This window comes from Podarcis filfolensis (assembly GCF_964270895.1).
Source record: "Podarcis filfolensis genome assembly, chromosome: 12".
NCBI classification, from domain to species: domain Eukaryota; kingdom Metazoa; phylum Chordata; class Lepidosauria; order Squamata; family Lacertidae; genus Podarcis; species Podarcis filfolensis.
Genome location: NC_139614.1, coordinates 56,540,826 through 56,565,668, shown reverse-complemented (window position 1 = coordinate 56,565,668; position 24,843 = coordinate 56,540,826). Strand labels below are relative to the sequence as shown.

General features: G+C 46.0%; 2 protein-coding genes across 4 annotated transcripts in view; both read right to left on the bottom strand.

The window, feature by feature from the left end:
• Window positions 1-262: 262 nt before the first annotated feature.
• On the bottom strand, window positions 263-14,441 carry LOC310746116 (uncharacterized protein). 2 transcript variants are annotated; one of them, XM_083579868.1, is made up of 4 exons: window positions 14,351-14,441; window positions 11,430-11,579; window positions 7,188-7,314; window positions 263-2,201 (listed from the first exon to the last, which is right to left on the bottom strand). In XM_083579868.1, the coding sequence occupies exons 2-4, from the start codon at window positions 11,451-11,453 to the stop codon at window positions 892-894; spliced, it is 1,461 nt and encodes a 486-aa protein (XP_083435994.1). In that variant the 5' UTR covers window positions 11,454-11,579; window positions 14,351-14,441; the 3' UTR covers window positions 263-891. The 2 variants fall into 2 exon arrangements, with proteins under 2 accessions (XP_083435994.1, XP_083435995.1); XM_083579869.1 differs by lacking the exon at window positions 14,351-14,441 and adding an exon at window positions 12,170-12,369.
• A 921-nt stretch (window positions 14,442-15,362) lies between these two features.
• The window catches only part of LOC310746173 (uncharacterized protein), a 30,579-nt gene continuing 21,098 nt past the window's right edge, over window positions 15,363-24,843 (bottom strand). For both annotated transcript variants that reach the window (XM_083580004.1, XM_083580003.1), the window contains 3 exons: window positions 20,766-20,894; window positions 17,574-17,693; window positions 15,363-15,789 (listed from right to left, as the gene is read on the bottom strand). In XM_083580004.1, the coding sequence (XP_083436130.1) occupies window positions 15,643-15,789; window positions 17,574-17,693; window positions 20,766-20,894 (396 nt within the window). In that variant the 3' untranslated portion in view covers window positions 15,363-15,642. The remainder of the gene's footprint in view (window positions 15,790-17,573; window positions 17,694-20,765; window positions 20,895-24,843) is intronic.

Below are 24,843 nucleotides of genomic sequence, written 5' to 3'. Positions count from 1 at the left end.
CCAAATGATCCAGGGGCTGGAGCAAACTCCCCTCTTGGAAAAGGTCGTGTTTAAAGCATTTGTCAACCTGGTGCCTTCTAGATCCTTGGGACTACAACTTCCATCAGCCTCGGTGAGTGCGGCCAATGGTCAGGGATGATGTGATTTGTAGTCCACCAGGATCAGGGGGCCACCACAACTGCTATCCCCATGTCTGGGGGAAAAGGCACATAAACATATTCATGGCGTACGGAACGTAGGTGGAGAAACATTTCCCTCCCTCATATAAGAACTTGGAGCCGCCCAACGGAATTTATTTGGAGCAGGTTCAGGGCATGTGAAAGAACAGATTTCTTCATGTCACACCGAGTACATTTAGGGGAAAAGGGGATGAGAGCAATTCATACAGCAAAGTGTATAGATTTTATTGCGGCTCCCGGACACATCTTGGTTTTATTCCCCGCTGCCCCAAATCTACACGCCCTCTTTCAGCCAACAAAAACCCACAAGGCCGTTTACAATAAGGGGGAAACGAACCCGACAATTAACTATTCATTTGGCAAATCCCATGCACAGCCCCGCCTCCCACACACAAAAAAACTCTCGACACAACTACAGTAGGATAAATGCAACCGCATCCCAAGGCAAAACGGTTGCTGCGGAAACAGAGGGAGGGGCCTCGTCGCTTACGGGGTGCGGTATTTAGCAGCTAAAATCGCCCCTCCAGGTCTCGGGACTCTTCCTAATTCCTAACGCTACTCCCTGCCACCGGCTTTATACAGAATCCGAACCCAGAACACGCAGCAGGGCAATTTGAGGGAGCCCTCCGTGCGGTTGCATTTGCTGGGCCAAAAAGGCCGGCCCCCGTCGTGCGAGGGTCCTCTGGCGTTGTCCTTACGGCACCGTCCACCTTCACTGGATGGAGAAGGCCACGTGGAATTTCTGGTGGCGGATGAGGTGGTTCTTGTGGACAAAGCTCTTCTCGCAGTCCCCGCAGGGGTAGGGCTTCTCCTCAAGGTGTATTTTCTGGTGCTCCTGGAGGTACATCTTTTCCCTGAAGCTCCTCCCGCAGACCCAGCACATGAACGGCTTCTCTCCCGAGTGGATCCTCTGATGGACCGTCAGGCTGCTCTTGCCCCGGAAGGTCTTGCCGCACTCCAGGCAGGGGAAGGGCTTCTCCCCCGTGTGGATCCTCTCGTGGTACGTGAGGGTCCTCTTGGCTCTGAACGTCTTCCCGCACTCCTGGCAAGAGAAGGGCTTTTCCCCGGTGTGGATTCTCTGATGATCCTTCAGGTACATCTTCTCCCGGAAGCTCCTCCCGCATTCCCAGCAGATGAAGGGCTTCTCCCCGGAATGGATATTCTGATGGACCGTCAGGCTGCTCTTGTCCCGGAAGGTCTTCCCGCACTCCTGGCACGGGTAGGGCTTCTCCCCCATGTGAATCCTCCGGTGGTACCGGAGGGTTTTCCGGTCCCGGAACATCTTCCCGCATTCCTCGCAAGGGAAGGGCTTCTCGCCGGTGTGGATTCTCTGATGGCTGACGAGGTTGCTCTTCTGGACGAAGGTCTTCCCGCACTCGTTGCAGACGTAGGGCTTGACCCCCGTGTGGATCCTCTGGTGCAGGGTGAAATGGCTCCGGGTCCGGAAGCTCCTGCCGCAGTCCTCGCAGTGGTAGGGCCTCTCGCCCGCGTGGATTCTCTGATGGTCCCGAAGGTAATGCTTGTCCCGGAAGGATTTCCCGCACTCCTGGCAAACGCAGCGCTTCTCCCCCGTGTGGATCCGCTGGTGAACGATGAGCTTGCTCTTCTCCCGGAAGGATTTGCCGCAGACCTCGCAGGGGAAGGGCTTCTCCCCCGTGTGGATTCTCTGATGGACGCGAAGGTCGCTCTTGTCTCGGAAGGCTTTCCCGCACTCCTCACACCCGTGGGGTTTGTCCCCCAGGTGGATGCTCCTCTGGTGCCGATCGAGTTCCTTCCTGCCCCGGAAGCACTGCTCACACAGCGGGCAGGGATACGGGCTCCCCGCAGGGCTAGCGCCCCGCGGCAACGGTTGCTGCTCTGGCACGAAGGCTTCCTCTAGCTCCGTTTGGCACTCAAGGATACGGAGGGGCGAAGTCTCCGGCGACCCCAGCGCAGGACCTCTCTGCGGCTCGGCAGGGACATTGTCTTCGTCCGACGTGTTCCAGAACATTCCGCTCGAGGAAAGGAGGTAGAGGTCGTTTCCTGGGACATGGAAAGATTCACATAGCAAGAGGGTGAGCATGAGAACGGATTCAGCTGACGAGAAAGAAAATTCGGGCAAAATATCAGGACAAACTTTCTGGTGGAAGGAGCTGTTTGACAGTGGAACCGACTCCCTCGGGAGGTATCAGGCTCTGCTTCCTTGGAGGTTTTTAGACAACGGCCATCAGGGATTATTTAGCAGTGATTCCTGCACTGCAGGGGGTGGACTTGATGATCCTTGGCAGTCCCTTCCACCTCTACGATTCTGCGATTCTATCAGAGGCACAGAGAGCTTGCAGCAGAACCAGCCCAGATCTCTCTGAAATGGGAACCCTAAAATTGCAGAGTTGGGGGGTCATGTGGTCTAACCCCCCACAATGCAGGAATCACAGCTGAAGAATCCCTGAGAGGTGGCCAACCAAACTCCAAGGAAGGAGAGTCCATCACCTTCCCCTGTCAAAAAGGTCTTGCCGTGTCTCACGGGGTTGGTCCAAGATGGAACAAACAATAAAAGTCAGGTTTCTTAAAGGAGAGAAAGCGGGAGATCAAGGGTTCTGCATGTAAACCCGGGTTCAAAGCTGACTGCAAGATCTCAGGTAGCCCGTGATTTGGACTTCCAATTACAGAAGATGTCAGGAACGCTACTGTTATGAGGTTGTCTGGGAAACCTGTGTGAAGGGTCCATCTCTGGGTCCAGTTTCCGAGATGCAAAGGGTGGCAATATGAGAAGAGGGGCTTTTTAGGGGTGGCTCCCGGCTTCCCAGGGAAGCATGGCTGGCACTACTGTTGCCTGCTTTTAGGCAAAAGCATTTTGTATTCAACTAGGCTGAGGGTAGCTGGATATGCTCCTCCTTGAGGCAGGCTACAGGGGCTGTTGTCTTCTACCTGGCCAGGTTCAAGGTGTGACTCTTAGTGCATAAAGCCCTGGACACCTTGGGACCAGTTTGCCTGCAAAATGGCCTTGCCCCACATGCAGAATTGGCCCTGCCAAAGGTGCCACAGAATACCCGCTCTGCCTTTGGAAGAAATCAGTCTTTTGGTGCAGCGACACTCTGGAACTCCCTACCTACTGACTCAGGCACCTTTGAGCCACTCTCTTTGGCACCTGCTAAAAGCATTTTTAGACGAGCCTGTCCAGACATGCGGAATGTTAATTTACATTTTTAATCTGCTTTCAGTTTGTTCCTGATTTTATCTTTTGAATGTTTTAAAGTGTTGCTTTTACTGATAGTTTTATTCTCGTTGTGATGCATTTTGAGGTTGTTGTTTGTTCTTTTTACAATCAAGTGGTGCAGAAACATAATAAATACCAACACACACATATATATATGTAGTATTTATTATATTTATATACATAAATATAAATATGTAGATAGATAGATGATAGATGATATAGATAGACAATATAGATAGATGATAGATAGATATTTCCATATATAAAAATATATAGTTTTATATTATATATTATATATTTATATTATATATTATATATTTATGATATTATACTATAAATACACACACACATATATATATACATATGCTGAGCACTTTAGGCCTTGCTTGGTTGCTGTTTTTTATATTTGGTGTCAACACTTCTTGTTATTCCTGTTTATATCCTGTAAGATGATTTGAGACACTTTGGTGCAAGAAAGTGAGAAATAAATATAATTGATGGCAATCAATAATTCCGGCCCTGGCGATCCATATTTCTAGCTTACCAAATGGCAAAGGCTCGGCTTGAGCCGATCACATCCCTGCCGAAAGGTGGGGCTACAAAAACGTGGCTTCTCTCTCAGCGGAGCACCACAAAGGGATCCTCCCCTGGCTAGGAAGAAGCGAGAGATGTTCCCAGTAAACCAGCACCGACAAGTTACGTTCCCAGGAGAACTGCAGCTGCGGAGCTCGTTATGTCAGCTAATGCCAAAAGATTCTTTGCCAAAAGATCGCTGTGACTTGGACCACACCTTAAGAACAAGGTGGGCCCAGAGAGCACACATCTTGGGAACATGATGTTCAGGTCTCCAACAGCTGGTGAAGAAACCGCGGTTCTTGGAAGGAGATTCCGACTAAACATCAGGGAGAAATTTCTGACAGCAAGAGCCGTTCGACAGTGGAAAGGTCTCCTTTAGAAGGTGGTGGGCTCTCCTCCCTTGGGAGGATTTTAAGCAGAGGCTGGATGGCCATCTGCCTAGGACCCTCATACCTACGGGGCCGCCTCTCCCGGTCTGCCCCATGGAGGGCCTTAAGGTCCATAAATAGCAACACCCTAGAGGTCCCCGGCCCTAAGGAAGTCAGATTAGCCTCAACCAGAGCCAGGGCCTTATCAGTGATGGCTCCGACCTAGTGGAACGCTCTGCCTCATGAGACCAGGGCCCTGCAGGATCTGATTTCTTTCCGCAGGGCCTGTAAGACAGAGTTGTTCTGCCTACAATCAACTTGATCCCCTCTTTCCTTTTTCCTTTCTCCTTCTGTGATGGAACTCCTATTTGGGGACTTCCCTGGCTTTTTTCTGGCCCACGTAGGACCAGTCTGGATAGTTGGCCTTGGTGAAGATTTGACGTTTTCATCCCCAAAAATTTTTGATTTGAGTTTCTGCTGCAACGAGGCTGCATTTTAATGTTGTACTTGTTTTCAAGTTGTATTTTAATCAATTGTTTTTACCTGGTGTTAGCTGCCCTGAGCCCGGTCTTGGCTGGGGAGGGCGGTGTATAAATAAAATTTATTATTATTATTATTATTATTATTATTATTATTATTATTATTATTTAGCTGAGATTCCAGCATTCCAGGGGGTTGGGCTAGATGACCTTTGGGTCCCTTCCAACTCTACAATTCTATGAGTCTATGCTCATCTGAAGCTGCTGCTAGGAGCTGTGGCTGAAGCAGATACTGGAGCAAATTCCTCTTTCCCCCCACTTAGCCCCCTCTCCATCCCAGTTGGCAAGTTCTGTCGGAAACTCAGAGGCAGCAATTTTGAGCGCAAACCACTTTCAAAACAGAGTTGGACCTGAAAAATGCAGGCAGCTTCGAATAATAGAATTGTAGAGCTGGAAGAGGCAGGCAAGAGGCGGGAAAGCAAAGAGAAACACGATCCACGTCTCCCTTAATCAGGAAGAGAATTTTGGGAAGATTTCAAGGAGTTTAAGCCTAGGCTTTATTGCCACTACAGGCCCCCAAATGGCCAAACTGGGCAACCCAGCCAGACAGGCAGGGTATAAATGATAAAATTATTATTATTATTATTAGTCATTCTCTCTGTACCGGAAGACTTAGGAGTGGCTGTTGTATTATACCCTGAAACCCAGCACATGGGAAGTCACACAAATTGTATAATTGGCTTTATATTTTATATATATATATATGGATGTGAATTGTAATTTGACATTGGTAAAATGTGGCTGTTATTGGATTTTAATAATTGAAAATTAATAAAAATTATTTAACCAAAAAAAGAGGAATGTTGTATTTGAGCAGCAATGGGGGAGGCATTTATGGAAACTCAGAAATCCTCGTCTTAAGGAAATTTTAAGGATCATTGGATGGCCAGATGTCAGGGGTTCTTTCGCTGTGACTCCTGATTTTATGTATAGTGCTTAGATCTGGGCCTGCTGACCGGCTTGTGTTAGGAAGTGGAGATGCTAAAGGGAGGGACATTTCATTGTGAGGGAGACCCTGGTGCTTGTTGGATTAATGTTGGATTAACTCCCAGGCTTCAGCCAAAATCCCAGAGACCCTCTCTTGCCATCTTTGCTGCCACTAAAGTCCGGGATCTGCAAGGCAGCCTCAGTGAAGAGCACAAGCCCTCACAAGCTATATTGCCCCAAGCAGCTGGAGAAGCAGATATTATCTACTGCCTCACATTTGTTACTGAGGGCCTTTCTCATACGTTAACTATGTATACAGAAACAGCCTCCAGTTCTTTTTGGACTACAATTCCCATTGTGCTGGCTGGGGCTGATGGGATTTGTAGTCCCGGACGTCTGAAAGGCACCAGGTTGGAGCAAGCCGACACCGCCAAGATCAGCGGTTGTGCCTTGACTCTGCCGAACGCTCGTGCTCATGATAATAAATGCTGTAAATGTAAGAAAAAAGAAGGAACCTTTTACCACATGTGGTGGACATGCCCCAAGGTAAAAGTCTTCTGGGAAAGGATTTATAATGAACTGAAAAAAGCGTTGAAAAACACATTTATTAAGAAACCAGAAGCCTTTTTACTTGGTATAGTGGGGGGGTGAAATCCCCAAAAAGGATGTTACTTTTTTTCCCTGTATGCCACAACAGCTGCAAGAATATTACTAGCAAAGAATTGGAAGAAACAAGATTTACCAACTATCGAAGAATGGCAGATGAAAATGCTGGACTATATGGAACTTGCCAAACTGACTGGGAGACTCTGGGACCAGAGAGAAAAGACGGTGGAAGAAGATTGGAAGAAGTTTAAAGAATATTTGAAAAAATATGTTAATATTTAAATCTTAGAACAGCTTTGGAAGTGGATATAGGCTGTAGGGTTAGAAGTAGAAGATAGTGTATTTTAAAACAGGATTACTTGTAAGGGATAAAATGTGAAGATTTTTATGGTAAAAGTAAGTGTGATAAAAAATATGGTTAAAAATTATGATATATGTAAACTGCTAAAGATGAGGTAAAATGAAAATCAGATAGGGGGGACTTGGGGAAGCTCACCTAACAATGTTTAGAAAAAATAAGGATAAGACAAGAATTTATATTGTTTGTTTTTTTGTTTTGTTTTTGATTTTTGTTTGTGTTGTTCAGTTGTGTTATAAAATGAATACAAAAATTGGGGGGGGGGGGGGAAAGGGACGTTTTAAATGCCTGATGTCTTCTTATGCTTTTAGATTTGTGGGAAGCCGCCCAGAGTGGCTTCCAACAGATTATTATTACCCATACAGAATGTCCCCCATGTTCTGCCCCACAGATAAGAAGACCCGGGACCCTGCCGTGAAAGGGAAGAGGGGCATTTACCCAGAGAGATGAGCATTCTGTAGTTCTCCATCATCACCTCCCAGTGCAGCTCCCTCTGCCAGTCCTCCATCATCTCCCATTCTTCGGGGGAGAACGAGACGGCAACGTCCTCAAACGTCACCATGTCCTGCAGAGACAAAGGCGGTCAGAGCATTCCTTGCCAGGAAACCTGCCAGCTAATTCCAAGCGTTTCCCCCCTGGTTCCGTTGATTAAAGAGAGATCCGTATTTTCTGCATTTGTTCCAGGTAAACTTTCATCGCCCTGCTCTCCACACACACACTGGTGGCATCTCCCAGGTGTATTCTGCAAAGTACCACTGATGTAATAATAACAGTGCATTCGTGGGGATTCCTACGGTTCTGTCTGCACAACAGCCAGTTTTCTTAGTTGTTCTGTCATGCTGCTCCAACACTGTTGCATTATTATTAGTAGTAGTAGTAATTAATTTTATATAATAATAATAATAATAATTATTATTATTATTATTATTATTATTATTTACCCTGCCTTTCCCGCTTTAAAAACTGGGCTCAGGGCGGCTAACAGCAAATATAAAGCACTGATTAAAATGTGACTTAAAAACAGCAAAAAATACAATCTAAAATGCAGCATCAATATCAATAAAATTCAAAAAATCAGGGGTCATTTTGGGGGAGGGGGGAACCCAGTCAGTAAACATCAATTGATCACCAGGGCTAACTGGCCAAGTTGGTCCTACTAGGGCCAGCAAGGAGACCAGGGAAGAATTTAAATGTGGGGTCCCAGAAAGGGTTTCTTCATAGAAGAGGAGAGGGGAAAAGGGAACAGAAGATCAGGCTAATTCAAACTGTAGGCCAGGCGGAATAGCTCTGTCTTACAGGCCCGGCGGATAGAGGTTAAATCCTGAAGGGCCCTAGTCTCGTGGGACAGAGCATTCCACCAGGTTGGAGCCATCACTGAGAAGGCCCTGGCCCTGGTGGAGGATAGTCTGGCTTCCTTAGGGCCCTTCATCTGTAGATCTCAGGACATTGTTTTTGGCTGGAAGAACGCTCTGCTGGAACAAAACCAGGACTACTCCAGGGTGGTATTCCGCCAACCTTTATTCAGAGCAGATCCACTGAAATAAATAAACGTGCCTAAATTTAGCTCTAGTTCCTGCCTTCCAGAGGGCTAGATGACTAGATGAGCCTCAGGGTCTCTTCCAAGCCTACAAGTCCATTTCCCCCCTATTGCATTTGTCTTTATTTGCAGTTTGCATCAGCGATAAACAGTGATTCACACGCAGCTAATTTCTTAAAACAATCTATCTGCCCCAAAATAATCCATCTGCTGTTTTGTTTCTACACGGCCATCTGTCACAGATGCTTCAGTTGAGATCCCTGCATTGCAGGGGGTCAGACTAGATGACGTTGAGGATCCCTCCCACCTCTACGATTCTATGATTCTAATCCCTCTCCCTGTCCAGAAGACCAAACGTCTATTGAATCACATTTAACTTTTAAGCCATTTCAGTTTTTAAATGAAGGTTCCGCAAATCGCCTTGTCTTCTCAGAAGCCACGTTCCATTGATGTTGCACAGGTAACAAAACCATGCCAGGCTGATTAAAAAGCAGCGGTTTCCTTGTCCGTTTGCCTCTCTTGTATGAGACTAAGTTAGGTCCATGAATTTCAATAAGTCTACTCAAAGTAAAAATTGTTTGCATACCAGTCTCTGGAATACTTGTGGCATGGACAATTTCAGGATTTCAGCAGAAAGGTCTGGGAACTGATTGGAAACGAAGCAGCGAGTCTGTCCTGAAACCTTTGCAGGTGCAAATACTTCTGAAACAAGGGTCACGTATAACAACCTGATATCATCAATGCACAATTATGATTTTCTATTTCTGTTTCTTTCTGACAATGAGACCTTGTCTTGCTTTGCCCTGCTTCCTTATTTGCCCTGACAGGCAGGAAACGAAGAACTAAATCACGATGTTCTTTCTGGGTTGCTGTTTTTTCATGGCTTACAGCTAAACAAATAAAATTTGTACCTACCTAGGCCATCCTGTTGGTTGACTGACCGACTGAACCCAAAGAGCACTCATTAATGGCTGCTCATCACCCTGGGGGAAAGTGACAAGTGGGGTGCCGAAGGGCTCTGTCCTGGGCAAGTTGCTGTTTAACATCTTTATAAATGACTTGGATGAAGGAATTGAGGGGATGTTAATCAAATTTGCAGATGACACCAAAGTGGGAGGGGTAGCTAATGCCACAGAAGACAGAATCAGAACTCAAAATGACAAACGGATTGGAGAACTGGGCCCAAACTAACAGACTGAATATCAGTAGGGACAAAAGTAAAGTTCTGCACTTAGGCAGGAAGAACCAGATGCACAAATATAGGATGGGGGACACCTGGCTTACTAGCAGTACATGTGAAAAGGATCTCAGGGTCTTAGTGGACCACAAGCTGAACACGAGTCAACAGTGTGATGCAGCAGCAAAAAAGTGAATGCTATTCTAGGCTGCATCAACAGATGTCTAGTGTCCAGATCAACAGAAGTCATAGTCCCGCTCTGTTCTGCCTTGATCAAAACCACACCTGGAATACTGTGTCCAGTTCTGGGCACCACAATTTAAGAAGGAGGTTGACAAACTAGAAGGTGTGCAGAGGAGGGTGACCAAGATGATCAAGGGTCTGGAGACAAAGTTCCTTGGGAGGAACAGTTGATGAGCTTGGGGATGTTTAGCCTGGAAAAGAGGAGACTGAGAGGAGATAGGAGAGCCATCTTCAAATATCTCAAGGGCTGTCACATGGAAGAAGGAGTGTGCTTGTTTTCTCCTGCTGTGGAGGGTAGGACTCAAACCCATGGCTTCAAGTTGCAAGAAAGGAGATTCCGACTAAACATTCGGAAAAACTTTCTGACAGTCAGAGCTGTTCAGCAGTGGAACAGACTCCCATGAGAGGTGGTGGACTCTCCTTCCTTGGAGGTTTTTCAGCAGAGGTTGGATGGCCATCTGTCATGGATGCTTGAGCTGAGATTCCTGCATTGCAGGCGGTTGGAATAGATGACCACTGGGGTCCCTTCCAGCTCTAAGATTCTATTATTCTAACACACGGAAGACAAAGGTAAAAGCAGGTCAGAACATTGATAGTGGGAGTTCAGTGACTTCTGGAGAGCCAAAGGCTCCCCACCTCTGTGACGAAGACTCTAAAGCAGCACATCATTAATCTTTGGAACTCCCTCCCACAGGAGAAAGCGACGGGAGGCTTTAAAAGAGGAATAGACAAATTCACGAAGGATATTGATGGCTCCTAGTCAGGATGGCTCTGCCTCAACCGGGTCAAACATATGTTGGAAATGTAAAGAAAAAGAAGGGACCTTTTACCATATGTGGTGGGAATGCAGAGAAAATAAAAATTTTTGGGAAATGACATATAATGAATTGAATAAAATGTTTAAATTAACATTTGTAAAAAACAACAACCAGAAGCATTTTTGTTAGGGATGGTAGGAAAAGACTTGCCAAGGAAAATAAAGAATTAATTTATGTATGCTACAACAGTGGCAAGAGTCTTGATAGCACGAGGATGGAAGAATGAGGAAATCCCAACGAAAGAACAACGGCAAGAAAAGCTGATGAATTATGCAGAACTGGCGAAATTGACATACAAATTGAGAGATAAGGACAAATGTGACTTCAAAGAAGAACGGGAACTTTTTACAAACTACTTAAAAAGATAACAAAATGAATCGGACTCCTTGGCAGGCTTTCCATGAACATACACAGATTTATTGACGGGTCACATAATAAACAGATAATGTTAGGATTTATATAATTTTACAATATGCAGAGAATAACATATATTGAGAAATCAGAGAGAGGAACTGAGGGAAGTCTGGGGGGGAGGGGAAAAAGGGGGGAAATAATGAAGATGATATGTTTTGATAATTTGCTATGTTGAAATTCTTAATAAATTATTATTATTATTATTATTATTATTATTATTATTATTATTATTATTATTATTATTAAAGGATGGCTCTGCCTCCACAGTCAGAGGCAGTGATGCTTCTGAATCCCAATTGCCAGAAACTGTGGCGGGGGGAGGAGGCTCAGATCCAGCTTGCGGGTTTCCTGCAGGCATCTGGCTGTGAGCCCAGGATCCTGGACCAGAAGGCTCCCTTTGGCCTGATCCAGTGGGCACTTCTTAGGTTCTTACGTTTACTCAAGGGGGTGCCCCTGCAGGACGTTGCCAGGCCCCCACATCAGTTCCTCACCTGAATCACGATGTCTTCCGCCATGATGCTGGGTCCCTCTGAGGGCTGGATCCGGGCAGAGGTGTGAAGCTGGCCTGTCGCTGAAGGAGGCTCCTGACTTTCCTCAGCAACCAAAACTTGGGGAGCAGACGTCAATGCAGATCAACATATCTGGGGGGGGTCAGGAAAGAGATGAACGAAGAGGTATGATAAGCAGCTGGGAAGGGAGAAGAGGAGGGGTTGGGGGGAGGGCTTATATTTATTTAAATAATTTTATAAGCTATGTGACTTTGTTGTTCTATAATAATAATAAATAATAATAATTTTTTATTTATATCCCACCCTCCCCAGCCAAAGCCGGGCTCAGAGCGGCTAACAACAATAAAAGTAACACGGCGTTCAATTCTATTGTTGTTGTTATTATTATTAATTATCAATACTCTATCTTCTTCCCTGACAAGCCACAAGGCAGGTTATGTATGCAAACCTCTAAAAACATTGGTGGGGGCATTTAAAAGCAAGTAAACTTTGTTAGAAGTAAAACAACAAGCATGTATGAACTCTACTGAAATCACACAGCTAATATTTGCATGGCACCAGCCCAGTCATAGGATTGTAGAGTTGGAAGGAAGCCAAGGGTCATCTAGTCCAACCCATCTTTCACCCCATGTGGAGCTCGAACCCAAGACCCTGAGATTAAGAGACTGAACTATTAAAAGCAGTCGGTTCCCTGAGGCCTCTTGGAACAAGGAGGTCTTCACCTGCCGGCAGAAGGACCGCAAAAGAGGGCGCCTGACAGTTCTTATTCTGCCTCCCCCAAGCTGGTTCTGGCTGATAGGAATTGTAGTCCGAAGCAGGTCATGCAAATCCGGGTTAAATCATCCGAGAAAAATTCACCGAACTTGCTAAACTTTGCCTATCCAGTCGCAATGTCGAGAAGCTGCCCAGCTTCACAGCGAATGGAGAAAGGGGTTAAATGAAACTGCAGACGTTGCAGGAAAAAAAGGTACCGTATTTTTCGCTCTATAAGACGCACCAGACCACAAGACGCACCTAGTTTTTGGAGGAAGCAAACAAGAAAAAAAATATTCTGAATCTCAGAAGCCAGAACAGCAAGAGGGATCACTGTGCAGCGAAAGCAGCAATCCCTCTTGCTGTTCTGGCTTCTGGGATAGCTGCACAGCCTGCATTTGCTCCATAAGACGCACAAACATTTCCCCTTACTTTTTAGGAGGGAAAAAGTGAGTCTTGTAGAGCAAAACATACGGTAATAATAATTGCAGGGACCCAACTTTCCTGCTCAACTGGCTGGCTTTCCTCTCCGACACCCTCCAGGACTTGGGAAGCTGCCTAGTAGGAAGTCAAGACTCTTTGCCCAGATAGTCTCCTCTGTTTTCAGCTGGTGGGGGGCTCCCCAGGGGAGGGGCTGTAGCCCTGCTTGGCATGCAGAAGGTCCCAGGTCCAGTCCCTGAAACAGATTTCCAGGGAGCGCTGGGAGAGAACCCCACCTGCAAACCCAGAGAGATGCTGCCAGCCAGTGCAGACAGCTCTGGGCTCAATGGACCCAACTGTCTGCCGGCAGAAAGCGGCTTCCGTTGTTCCTATGGGTTGCAGAAAGGGTCTTTTGCATCATTTGCTACCTGCTGCATCCTACCTGGAGACAACAGGGGCTGAACCTGGGAGATGGAGGAAGCTGACTCTCCTGCCTTTTTAAAGAGAGGTTGGACAGCCATCCATCTGGGATTCTTCAGCTGTGATCCCTGCATCGCAGCAGGTTGGGCTGGATGACCCCTGGGGAACCCCCTAATACTCTGCAGGAGCTGCAAGCTGTCTCCCTTGACTGCCCAGGTCGCTTGTTGCTCCTGACCTGGGCACACACGCACCCCCTTCCTTGAGGTCTGCCCATCCTGAGGGGGGCACATCCCCTACTACCCTCCCCTTGCACCAGTGGCCTCTTGCAAGCTCCAGAGGATACAGAACCCTAGAATTGCAGAGTTGGCAGGGTCCCCCAAAGGTCCTCTAGCCCAACCCCCTGCAATGCAGATGCTCCTGAAGCCCTGGCTCTGGGTGCAAAGGCTGGGAGGCTGGTATGTCCCCCCCCCCCCGGCCTTTGATGGACTGAAATGGTTTCTTTCTCCACTTAAGTCTGCTTCCCAAGTTTCCAGTGAATGTTATGGGGGTGGAGTTAGTTGGGGGGGCTGTATGTGCAATATATGGCAGGTTGTTCTTCTGAAAATGTTAATATTTAGTGCATTATTTGACACACACCCCTTGTGCAGCATAATGTATTTACGATTATGACTATAAACCCTTGGAGACCTTTTTGCAACACGGGCAACTCATAACCTCTTGAAAATCAATGAGTGGCTATGGTACCAAATATTTGTGGTTCCTGTGATGAGCTGTGATTCCTGCACTGAATGGTGTCTGGGGGGGGGGGTTGTTGTTATTTTTGGACTATTTGGCCCTGAAGGGCAAGGAATCTCTCCCTCCCATCTCTGCATCCCTGCGACTCCATGAAATAATAAAGCAATCCTGGTTAATAAAATAATTGCCATAGGCTGAAACGGGGCGGCAGCGAAGACGAATTCCTCGAAACGGCAAATGCACTAGCAATGAATGCCAACGGCAAAGGACTAGGATAGTCTATGAATTAATAAGGAATAATAAAAAAATAAAAAAAATAGCAGTAGACTAGAAACAGCGGCAGCGAACAAGAATTCCTCGAAATGGCAAATGCACCAGCAACAGAAATAATGAAGCAACAGGATAGCAGCTGCCACACCAGTTCTATGGAATAATAATGAATGCAATTAATAATAATAATAATAATAATAATAATATGCTCCATCTGTTCCAGTTGGGGAGGGGGCACAGGATATTGGGGGTTCTTTCTTCCTCCCCTCCCTCCTCCCAGGCCCCCCCGGCCCCCCAAAACTCACCCTCCGGCCCCAGAGGCACCTCCAGCGTGGGCTCCCTTTGTTTTCTCCCAGCTCAATGCTTGGCAGTCCTCCCAAGTCCTCTCTCTCTCCCCTCTCTCTATGGTACCCCTCTTACGTCACTTCCTCTCTCGCCTCTCTAGAAAGTTGCCCTCTCTCATGTTAACCCTCAGAGCACCCCATCCCTGCGTGCACCAAGGGAAGGCTGGAGAGATCCCCCAGGGGCGCCCTCTGCTGGGCTGCAGGGAGAGGGCAGCCTGCCTCAGCCAGGGGTTCCTCCAGCTGCCTCGGGCGGCAAAATGATGTGATCCTTTTCTTTAATTCTTTTTTTTGGGGGGGGGATGTCTCAAAGTGGCTTGCAGCATTCAGGTGCGCAAATAAGTTCAAAACCTACATTATGGGCTACTTTTAAAATGAGGCTGCATTTTAAATTGCATTTTAACCTGTATTTTAAATTGGGGTTCCCCCCCCCTATTATGTTTTTACTGTAATTTTACTGGTGTTAGCTGCCCTGATCCCAGCTCTGGCCGGGGAGGGCGGAGTATAAATAAAATTTATCTATTTATTTATTATTATTATTGAGAACCGGCATGGTGCAACAATTTGAGCAGCAGTTTCTCAAACTTTTTCCCTTTTTGATTTTTTTATTATTGAAGTTTTCACTTCAATTAAAGAAGAAACAAGCTCATCTCCAGGAAATAAAGGAAAAAAACTAAAGAAAGAAGGAACAGATTGGAAAAGGTTTACTGAATATATGGGTGAAAATTGTGTATGTTTCAAAACGCCGGCAGCATTGAAATAAATTCAGCAGGGTAGATACATAGTTGTAATAATGAAATACTGGACGGTTTAGCTTATGTAAATTATGCAGTGATTTATGGTATGTAAACTGAACTACGGAAAAGAAGAAGGGAAGTCATTGATTTAAGACTGTTTAAATGAATATTCCAAAATGTAAAATAGAAAAATTTAATAAAAATTATATATAAAAAAGAAAGAAAGAAGCAAAACAGAATTCACAGGTGGCAAATACTTTTTATTTTACTTTTATGGATTCCAGAGAAGGAGAGCAACTCAAGAGCAAGTAGATCCCTTGCTTAAGCCCAGTTGCTGGATTCTCCAAGGCTTTTTCAAGGCTTCTCTCATTCTTATTCTGCAGAAAGGAATCCAGAGACGGTTAAGAAGGGGAGCAAATTGCCCACAAATACAACGCTGCTCACGTAACATCCACAATTCCTTCATCGCCAGTGACAGATGATCTTCAGGTTGCTTGGAAATGTTGCATGTTCTTCTTTTTAACCTTTTCTTTTCATTTGCGGCAACCATTCCCTGGCCTTTTTCTGTTCACCGTCCTCTGTAACGTTGTGATGGCTCAACGGCACCTCCAGAGAATCGGAGTCCCTAGTCTTCTGGCTGCTTCTTGGCTTCTTGCTGGAGTCGCCCTGTGCCAGGAGACAGGAAGGCATGAGAAAATTTATTTATTACTTACATATTTAGAACACTTTGTTCCCTGCTCTCCAGCCAGAAAGGCTCCCAGAGTGACTTATGTACAATCAAAACAACACAATCCTTACTTTCAGGCTCACAATCTGGAAAAAAAATAATACATGGCATGCAAGGGGAAAGGAACTTGGAGGGAAGAGGAAAATAAAAATCACAACACAGGCAGCAACAGTTGTTCCTCTATCTATTGATCTATTCATTAAAAAGGTTACACAAGATTCTGCAAAATACGGTGCTATCAAACAGGATCTGATGGCAATATGCATAATCCATATACAATTATAGACCCCTGTTGAATGAAAGCAAACATAAAATAAAACCAAAATAAATAAACCACAGGCATGGAAGGTGGTGACTGGAGCTATTTATGGTTAAACAAGACAGGGTTACGAAACATGGACCCTATGATACCAAGGGAAAGTACTGAAGGTATTCAAATGCCCTAAATCACTTTATCAGCCATCTATGTGGTGCATAAAGGTATATAATGAAGGAGCCAGAAGAACCTCTCTGGGGAGAGCATTCCCCAAAAAGGGAGCCACTGCAGAAAAGGCCCCGCTCTTGTGTTGCCACCCTCCGAACCTCTCGTGGAGGAGACACATGAAGGAGGGTCTCAGAAGGTGATCTCAGGGTCTGGGTAGGTTCATACGGAAAGAGGCAGTGCTTGAGGCATTGCGGTCCTGAGCCGTTTAAGGCTTTATAGGTCAAAACCTGCACTTTGAATTGGGCTCGGAAACTAACTGGCAGCCAGCGCAGTCGGACCAGGATCGGTGTAAGATGCTCAAACCACCTTAGACCCCCCAAGTGCCCCTATTTTCCATGGACATCCCTGATTTGGAGAAGCCGTCCCGGTTTCTGATTTGATCCTGGAATGTTCCGCTTTTCCTTAGGACGTCCCTATTTTTCTTGGAAAAATATTGGAGGGTTTGGAGTTATCCGACCCCCGAGCTGTCAGAAGGCAATCCTGTATAGGGAAGTTTTAAAATGTGTAATGTTTTATTGTGTTTTTCTATATGTTTGAAGCTGCCCAGAGTGGCTGGGGCAACCCAGTAAGATGTGTGGGGTATAAATATTAAAATTATCATTATGGAGTGGGACGTCCCTATTTTAATCGGAGAAATGTTGGAGGTTGTGCCTCCTTGCCCCAGTCAGCAATCTAGCCGCCAAATTCTTCACCAGCTGAAGTTTCAAACTGTCTTCAGAGGCAGCCCTACATATAACATGTTGCCATAATCCAGGGCTGGATTTAGGTTTGATGAGGCCCTCAGCTACTGAAGGTAATGGGGCCCTTTCTGTGTCCCCCTGTCCTTTGTCAACAGCAAATTGTCGCTGCTTTTTTGTTGAATATATGCCATATGGCCATTTATGGACCTCATAGGTATCTCAAGCCATTTGCCCATGTTGCTATGTGACCAGTCCATGCAGAATGTAGACACCCTATATGTAAAAAGGAGCAAAGCAGTGATTTTTTAGGGAGCAGGCGAACAGGCGGGGCCCCTGACTTACATCTTAGGAGCCTACACAACACAAAACACTGTTGCTGTAGGTAGGTTTTATTTTATTTGCTGTTTAACTTACATTTTGGAAATGTACATCCAGGTTGTTTTTTGAGGGGGCCCCCAAGAGAGTGGGGCCCTGAGCTATAGCCTGTTTAGCTTGTACGTAAATCCGACACTGCCGTAATCTAACCTAGAGCTTAACAGAGCCTAGACAACAGGGTTACCTCTCTGCTTCCTCCTCGGATGGGTAACAGAGTCCCGTCGCATCCCCAGCAAAGGTCCCTGCTTCTGCTTGCTCTTCTCTCGTGGCGGACCTTTTCTCCTCTCTCTTTTTCTGAAGCGCTCTGTGAGGGAGGAAAGAGAGTGCAGAGTTGGAAACGCTGGCGGAGGAACGGGGGGGCATACCGCTCCCGGCACCATCGGAGAGGGGGGGTACCAACGTGGCCACCCCCATGGGACACGTGCCGAGCGCACTACACCACTACCCCAGGCGCCACACCCCTGCAGGCGGCACGCCACGCCCCCAGGACACACGCCACGCCCCCAGGGCACATGCCACACCCCCACAGATGGCACACCACGCCCCCAGGATGCATGCCACGCCCCTACGGATGGCATGCCACGCCCTCAGGGCCCCTGACTTACATCATAGGATCCTACACAACGCAAAACACTGTTGCTGGATGTAGGTTTTATTTTATTTGCTTTTATCTTATATTTTGGAAATGTACCTCTGTATTTTGAAAACCCAAAGGAGCTCCCGGTGCTTAAAACCCGAAATTAATTATTCCCCAAATTTTGGGAATTATAGGGACAGAACTACCTAAGCTGTATAGAAACTTATTCATGTACCAGAGACGAATGGTTGATGAAGATGATGGATTACGAAGAAATGGCAAAATTGACGGGGGAAATCAGAAACCAGGAAGAGAAGAATTTTAAGAAAGAATGGGAAAAATTTAGAATGTATTTAAGAGAACACTGTAAAGAACTAAAAACTTTGGCAGGGTTTGAGTAATGCTTGTAGTGTACAAAAAAACTATGGTAAAAATAGATTATTTTTCTTTTTTAAAAAAGAGAAAATAAGGTAAGCTGGGGGGGGGGGGAGAATGATAATTGTAACTGTCGAAGGATTCAGGGAATCTTAAATGATGATGTGGGTGTTTAATGTTTGAATTTCAATTTGTTATGTAAAATTTAATTTTAAAAATATTTTAATAAAAATTTTAACTTATTAATGTACGCGACTACAGCTGCAAGACTGTTACTTGACCTAAAATGGAAAGAAGCCAAAGTTGCAGCAAAGGAAGAATGGATACAAAATCTTATGGAATATGCAAATATGGCGAAACTTACCAGAAGAATAAGAAATCAAGATAACAATATTGTTTTATAAAACAATGGAAACGGTTTGTTGAATATTTACAGATAAATTGCAAACTGATTAAAACATTGGCAGGATTATTGTAATAATCTGAAGTTTTATAAGCGTATATATTTAAAGAAGATGAATGAATGAGCAAATTAATTTTGATATGCAGAAGGTATTAAAAACGAATTTACGGAACCGCAGAAAGAGGGGGAAGGAAGTCGAGTTTTGAAATGTCAAAATGATTGCAAATAAGTGAAATGTATAAAATGAGTGAAATGTAGAAAATTGAGAAGTAGAAATAAATAAAATATAAAAATAAAAAAATTAAAACAAAACCCTAAATTAATGGAGTGTCCTGTATACTAAAAGAACACCTCCGCCCTTACAGACCAGTGGGTTATGGTTCTATGGCTCTATAGTTTGTGAAACTGAGCCGAGAGGCTAGTGTGGCTCAACTGAGGAATTTACTAGCTAAGGCAGGAGATGAGAAATTATCAGTCTGCAAAACTCGCAGTCTGCGTCCCTGTCTCTCTCCAGGAATCTTCCTTGGATCCAGCTTCAGAGGGAGCTGGCCGAGACAAAACGTGTTTTGGAGCCTGTCCGATAGAAAGGATTGCAACTAGACTCTGGCCGCATTGTGGCCGCGATCCCTGGGCTCATCTGTTCCGTGGAGCAGAATGAGGAGTCCTTAGACTGTCTGGCCGTCCTGGATTACCAAGAGGACATTCCCTCCAGGAGCCAGATTAAGCCCCGAGAGGACAGAGTGTCCTGGGGGTCCAGGGGGGGCTGCCCCGTCTGAGCATCTCGGCACGGAGAGGGCAGGTGCCGCGCATGCAGAAGGCCACAGGCTTCTCGGTTTCGAGGAAAGCCTTTGGTTGTTTCGGTGGGGAGAAAAGGCGGGCGAGAGGCAAACGGGATAGAAGTTTGCAAAATTAGGCCTGGGAGAAGACATATAAAGACGGGAAAGGAATGTGGAAAATGACTGTTGTAAAAAAAATCGAAATTATGACATTGAGATGTCCAGGCTTTGTTGGACTTACTGAACGAAAGACTTTGTTCCAGTACTCAGGAGTGGATCCCAGGCCAAGACCAACTAGCCAGACTAGCCAGCTCCTACAGAAGGAAGAACCCTCCGCCAAAGAAGATTGGCAAAATAAACTACTGAACTATGCAGGACAAATTAGTTAACTTGAAACCCAAGAAAGAAAGAGGACTTTGAGTTTTTAAAAAGGGACACATGTTCAATGCATATTGTTTAAGCTTTGTGTGTTGATTTTTCCATTAGTATAACTTTTAAAAGTCGCTTGTAATAAGATGAAGGTTTAAAATTGAAATATTAAGAGTGCAAGGATTTAAGGACGTGTATTAAATAATGGAACCAAGAGAGGGAGGGGAGGGGTGTCAATCCAAATTATGGTTTAAAAACTTGCTGATGATGCTTTTGTTGTTATTTTTGGAAACTTAATAAAATATTAATTAAAAAAAGGAAGTTTGCAAACTTATGCGTTACCTGGAGGAAGTGGGTACAGTCTCCTGTAACACTAGAACTTGGAATGAAGCCGAAGGCTGGAAGATTCAGCGCAGGTAAAAGAAAGTGCTTCTTTGCACCATGAGTAGTTTAGCTGTGGAACTCCCCGACACAGGAAGTAGCGATGGCCAAAATGGCTTTAAAAGAGGACTGGAGGAGGAGGAGGGGGCTATTGATGGCTATGAGCCAAAGCTGGAGGAAACAATGTTTCTGAATCCCAGTAGCCCCAGGAGAGAAAAGTGCTCTCATGCTCAGATCCTGCGTGAGGGTTTCTCATAAGGGGGACCTGGTTGGCCAGTGTGAGCAGGATGCGGAGCTAGATGAGCCCCCTTTGGCCTGATCCAGGTGGGTCTTGATATGTTCTCGTGCCAACCCCCAACATCCCCAGGTAGGGCTCAGAGAGACCCAAACCCCAAACCCTGAAGAGCAATTGCTGCCAGTCAGTGGGCACCATGGACCACCGCTCTGACTCAGGGTGAGACATCTTTGACGTCACACAACAGCCCAGACACTCACCAAGTTCGTCATGAGGCCTCTGCTGAGGGCGGAGAGGCTGCCGGTTCGGTAAGCGGTCATTCTGCTTCTCTGGCGCTGGGTCGTCCTGGGAATCCGCAGCACCTCCAGGTCCCTCTTCCCGGGGTCGTCCTGCAAGGTCAACAGCAAATGGCAGTGATATTGGAGAGTCTCCAATTAGGATTTCAGCATCAGTGGGTCTGGAGGGCCTGAGAACCTATGGAAAACCTGGCTGCTGGGTCAGGGTCCCGATCCTGTTCTTGCACCCTGTTCTCTCAGCAGGCAGCCCGATGCCTTGGGGGAAAGCTTCCCCACTCAGTGCTGGATTTAAAGGTAAAGGTAAAGGGACCGCTGACCGTTAGGTCCTGTCGTGGCCGACTCTGGGGTTGCGGCGCTCATCTCGCTTTATTGGCCGAGGGAGCCGGTGTACAGCTTCCGGGTCATGTGGCCAGCATGACTAAGCCGCTTCTGGCGAACCAGAGCAGTGCACGGAAACGCCGTTTACCTTCCTGCCGGAGCGGTACCTATTTATCTACTTGCACTTTGACGTGCTTTTGAACTGCTAGGTTGGTAGGAGCAGGGACCAAGCAACGGGAGCTCACCCCGTCATGGGGATTCGAACCGCCGACCTTCTGATCAGCAAGTCCTAGGCTCTGTGGTTTAACTCACAGTGCCACCTGCGCTGGATTTACATATAAGCTAAACAAGCTATTGCTTGGAGCCAGGGCTTTCTTACCCATAGGCACTAGGGATGTGGGGCACCTGGGCACCAGGCTCTCAGGGGCTACCTTTGAAGGTGACCCAGAAATTGCAACTAATCCAGAATGTGGCAGCTAGACTGGTGACTGGGAGTGGCTGCCATGACCATATAACATCTTTCCTGAAAGACCTACATTAGCTCCCAGTACGTTTTTGAGCACAATTCAAAGTGTTGGTGCTGACCTTTAAAGCCCCAAACGGCCTCAGCCCAGTATACCTGAAGGAGCATCTCCACCCCCATCGTTCTGCCCCGACACTGAGGTCCAGCGCCGAAGGCCTCCTGGCGGTTCCCTCACTGCAAGAAGTGAGGTTACAGGGAACCAGACAGAGGGCCTTCTCGGTGGTGGCGCCCACCCTGTGGAACGCTCTCCTGTGGAACATGTCAAGGAAATAAACACCTATCCGACTTTTAGAAGACATCTGAAGGCAGCCCTGTTTAGGGAAGTTTAAAATGTGTGACATTTTAATGTATTTTTAATCTTTGTTGAAAGCCGCCCAGAGTGGCTGGGGAAACTCAGCCAGATGGGCGGGTTACAAATAATAAGTTGTTGTTGTTGTTGTTGTTGTTGTTGTTGTTGTTGTTGTTGTTGTTGTTGTTGGAACTGTCAGAATAGATTTATAGGATACCAAGGGGGGAAAGAGCAGAGAGGTTCCACTGTGCAGGTGTAAATCTTTGCATGCATGGGAACGAGTTGGTGGCTACGACTCTCCATGTTGAAGGTGCCACCAGAGTCCTCTGCAAAGTCCCACAAAACCGTGTGTGTGCCAACTTTGTGAAGAGCTCGGAAGATGGCAAGCGTATTTCATGACATTCTTGTTGTCCTAACAAATATACCAACCAGGGCCAGATTTAGGTTTGATGTGGCCCTCAGCTCCTGAAGGTAATGGGGCCCTTTCTATGCCCAGCTGTCCTTTGTCAACCACAAATTGTCACTGTTTTTTGTGTTGAATATATGCTATATGGTAATTTATGGACCTCATAGGTATATGGCCTTTAGTTTGGACTCAGTCTGACTCTTATGTTTCCCTCCCCTTATGGTTTTGACTTTTAAAATGAGGCTGCATTTTAAATTGTGCTTTTTTTTTTCCTTTTCCTTTTCCTTTTCCTTTTCTTATTATGTTTTTATTGAAATTTTATTGGTGTTAGCCACCCTGAGCCCGGCTCTGGCCGGGGAGGGTGGGGTATAAATAAAATTATTATTATTATTATTAAAGCCATTTGCACATGCAGAATGTAGGCACCCTATATATAGAAAGGAGCAAACCAGGGATATTTTAGGGAGCAGGATATTGTTGAACTGAAATACAATTAAGAAGTAGTATATTAATAGTGAAATAATTATTAAGCTCTAACTTGAAAGGATTTTTTATTCATAACAAACTTAATAATGCAAACACATTGGCATTTGGCAAGAAGAAAAGTTCCTTTAGAAACACAATTTACAAAGACTCATCATCTTGTCTCTAGAAATTTGCTATAACATGAAATAATAATAGTAAATGAATGATATTTGAGGGAGCAGGCTAGCAGGGGGGCCCGTGACTTACATCATAGGATCCTACACAACACAAAACACTGTTGCTGTAGGTAGGTTTTATTTTATTTGCTTTTTATCTTATTTTTTTGGAAATGTACATCCAGTTTTTTCTTCCTTTAAATTTCTTGGGGGCCCTCAAGAGAATGGGGCCCTAAGCTATAGCTTGTTTAGCTTACATGTAAATCCGGCACTGGTACCAACCCGATATGGATCTCAGTGAACCAAAATCAGGTGCTTTCCAGTGTACGACAAAGATCTTGCCTTATGCTGAACTGGATCACTAGGGCATCTAACTCAGTCGTGTCTGGGGGTCTACACTGGGCAGCAGCGACTCCCAAGGGTTTCAGACAGACGGGAGACGTCAGGGTCTGATCCTGACCCCTTCTGCATGCAAAGGAGGTGCTCTGGCATTGAGTCACAGCTGCCTCATGCATTCCACGTCCCTTCCAGTTCTGAAATCTCCAAATTGTAGCTCCTTAACAGCTGAGGATTAGGATAAATGTTGAAGATACTCCCCCCCACCCCACCCCCCACATTACATATTACCTCTAAAAATACTACGGTAATACCTAATGATCCCAAACATCTCATACCCTCCAACACTTCTCTGATGATAAATAGGGCTTTCCTGTATAATAATAATAATACAGTGGACGCTCGGGTTGTGAATGTGATCCGTGCGGGAAGCACGTTCGCAACCCGCAGCGCTGCGTCTGCGCATGCATGGGTTGTGATTAGGTGCTTCTGCGCATGCGCAAGCGCCGGAACCCGGAAGTAACCTGTTCTGGTACTTCCAAGTTCAGCGTGGTGCGCAACCCGAAATCGCACAACCCAAAGTGTCTGTAATCCGAGGTAATAATAATAATAATAATAATAATAATAATAATAATAATAATAATAATAATATATTTGTACCCCGCTCATCTGACTAGGTTGCCCCAGCCACTCTGGGCTGCTTCCAACATATATAAAAACATAATAAAACCTTAAAAGGCTTTCTTATACAGGGCTGCTTTCAGGTGTCTTCTAAAGGTTATATAACTACGTACATCCTTGGCTCAGGGGTCACATAACTCCATACCCACTAACATTTCACTGATGTAAATAGGGATGCCCTCAGGAATAGCGGGAAATTCCTGGATCATATCAAAAACAGGGACAACTTTTCTAAATCCGGGCTTGTCCCTGGGAAATAGGGACACTTGGAGCGTCTAACATCCCCCTGCCCCATATCAAACCAGAAACTCCACAAGCGCGGTTCAACTCCAAGAACTGGAACCAGCTTTCTTCATAAGCTATGAGACGGGGAAAGAGGTCTGTGGAACCACCAGATACATGGAAAAAACCCTTTCACCCCACAGAGTACCAACCTCTGCCTCTGGAAGAGCATTGGGGGCCTCTGCTCCATATCCCCCATCGGAAAAAGCCACAAGAGCGAAGGTGGCAGCTAAGCTCCAGGACAGCCAGGGCCCCATCTCCGAGGGTCCTGCGAAGAGGGTCCCTGCGGGATGCTTGCCCCGACTCCTCTTGCTGCTTTATGTCCCCCGTCCCGCCGTTGCAGTCAGGAGAGGTTGAGTCACGGAGGCGGCGCCAGTTGTTAAACATTAGTAAATCCAGCAGAGAGAAATCCTGATTGCTGCTCATCTGGGGTTTTTCCACTTGACCCCACACCTGGACCAGGTGATGGGGCAGGAAAACATGGGAGCAGGGGGGTGAGTAGGGGGCTGAGAGGCTTAGAGGCGGTGGGTGTGCCTTCTTTTTAGGAAACAAACAAACCCCTGTGT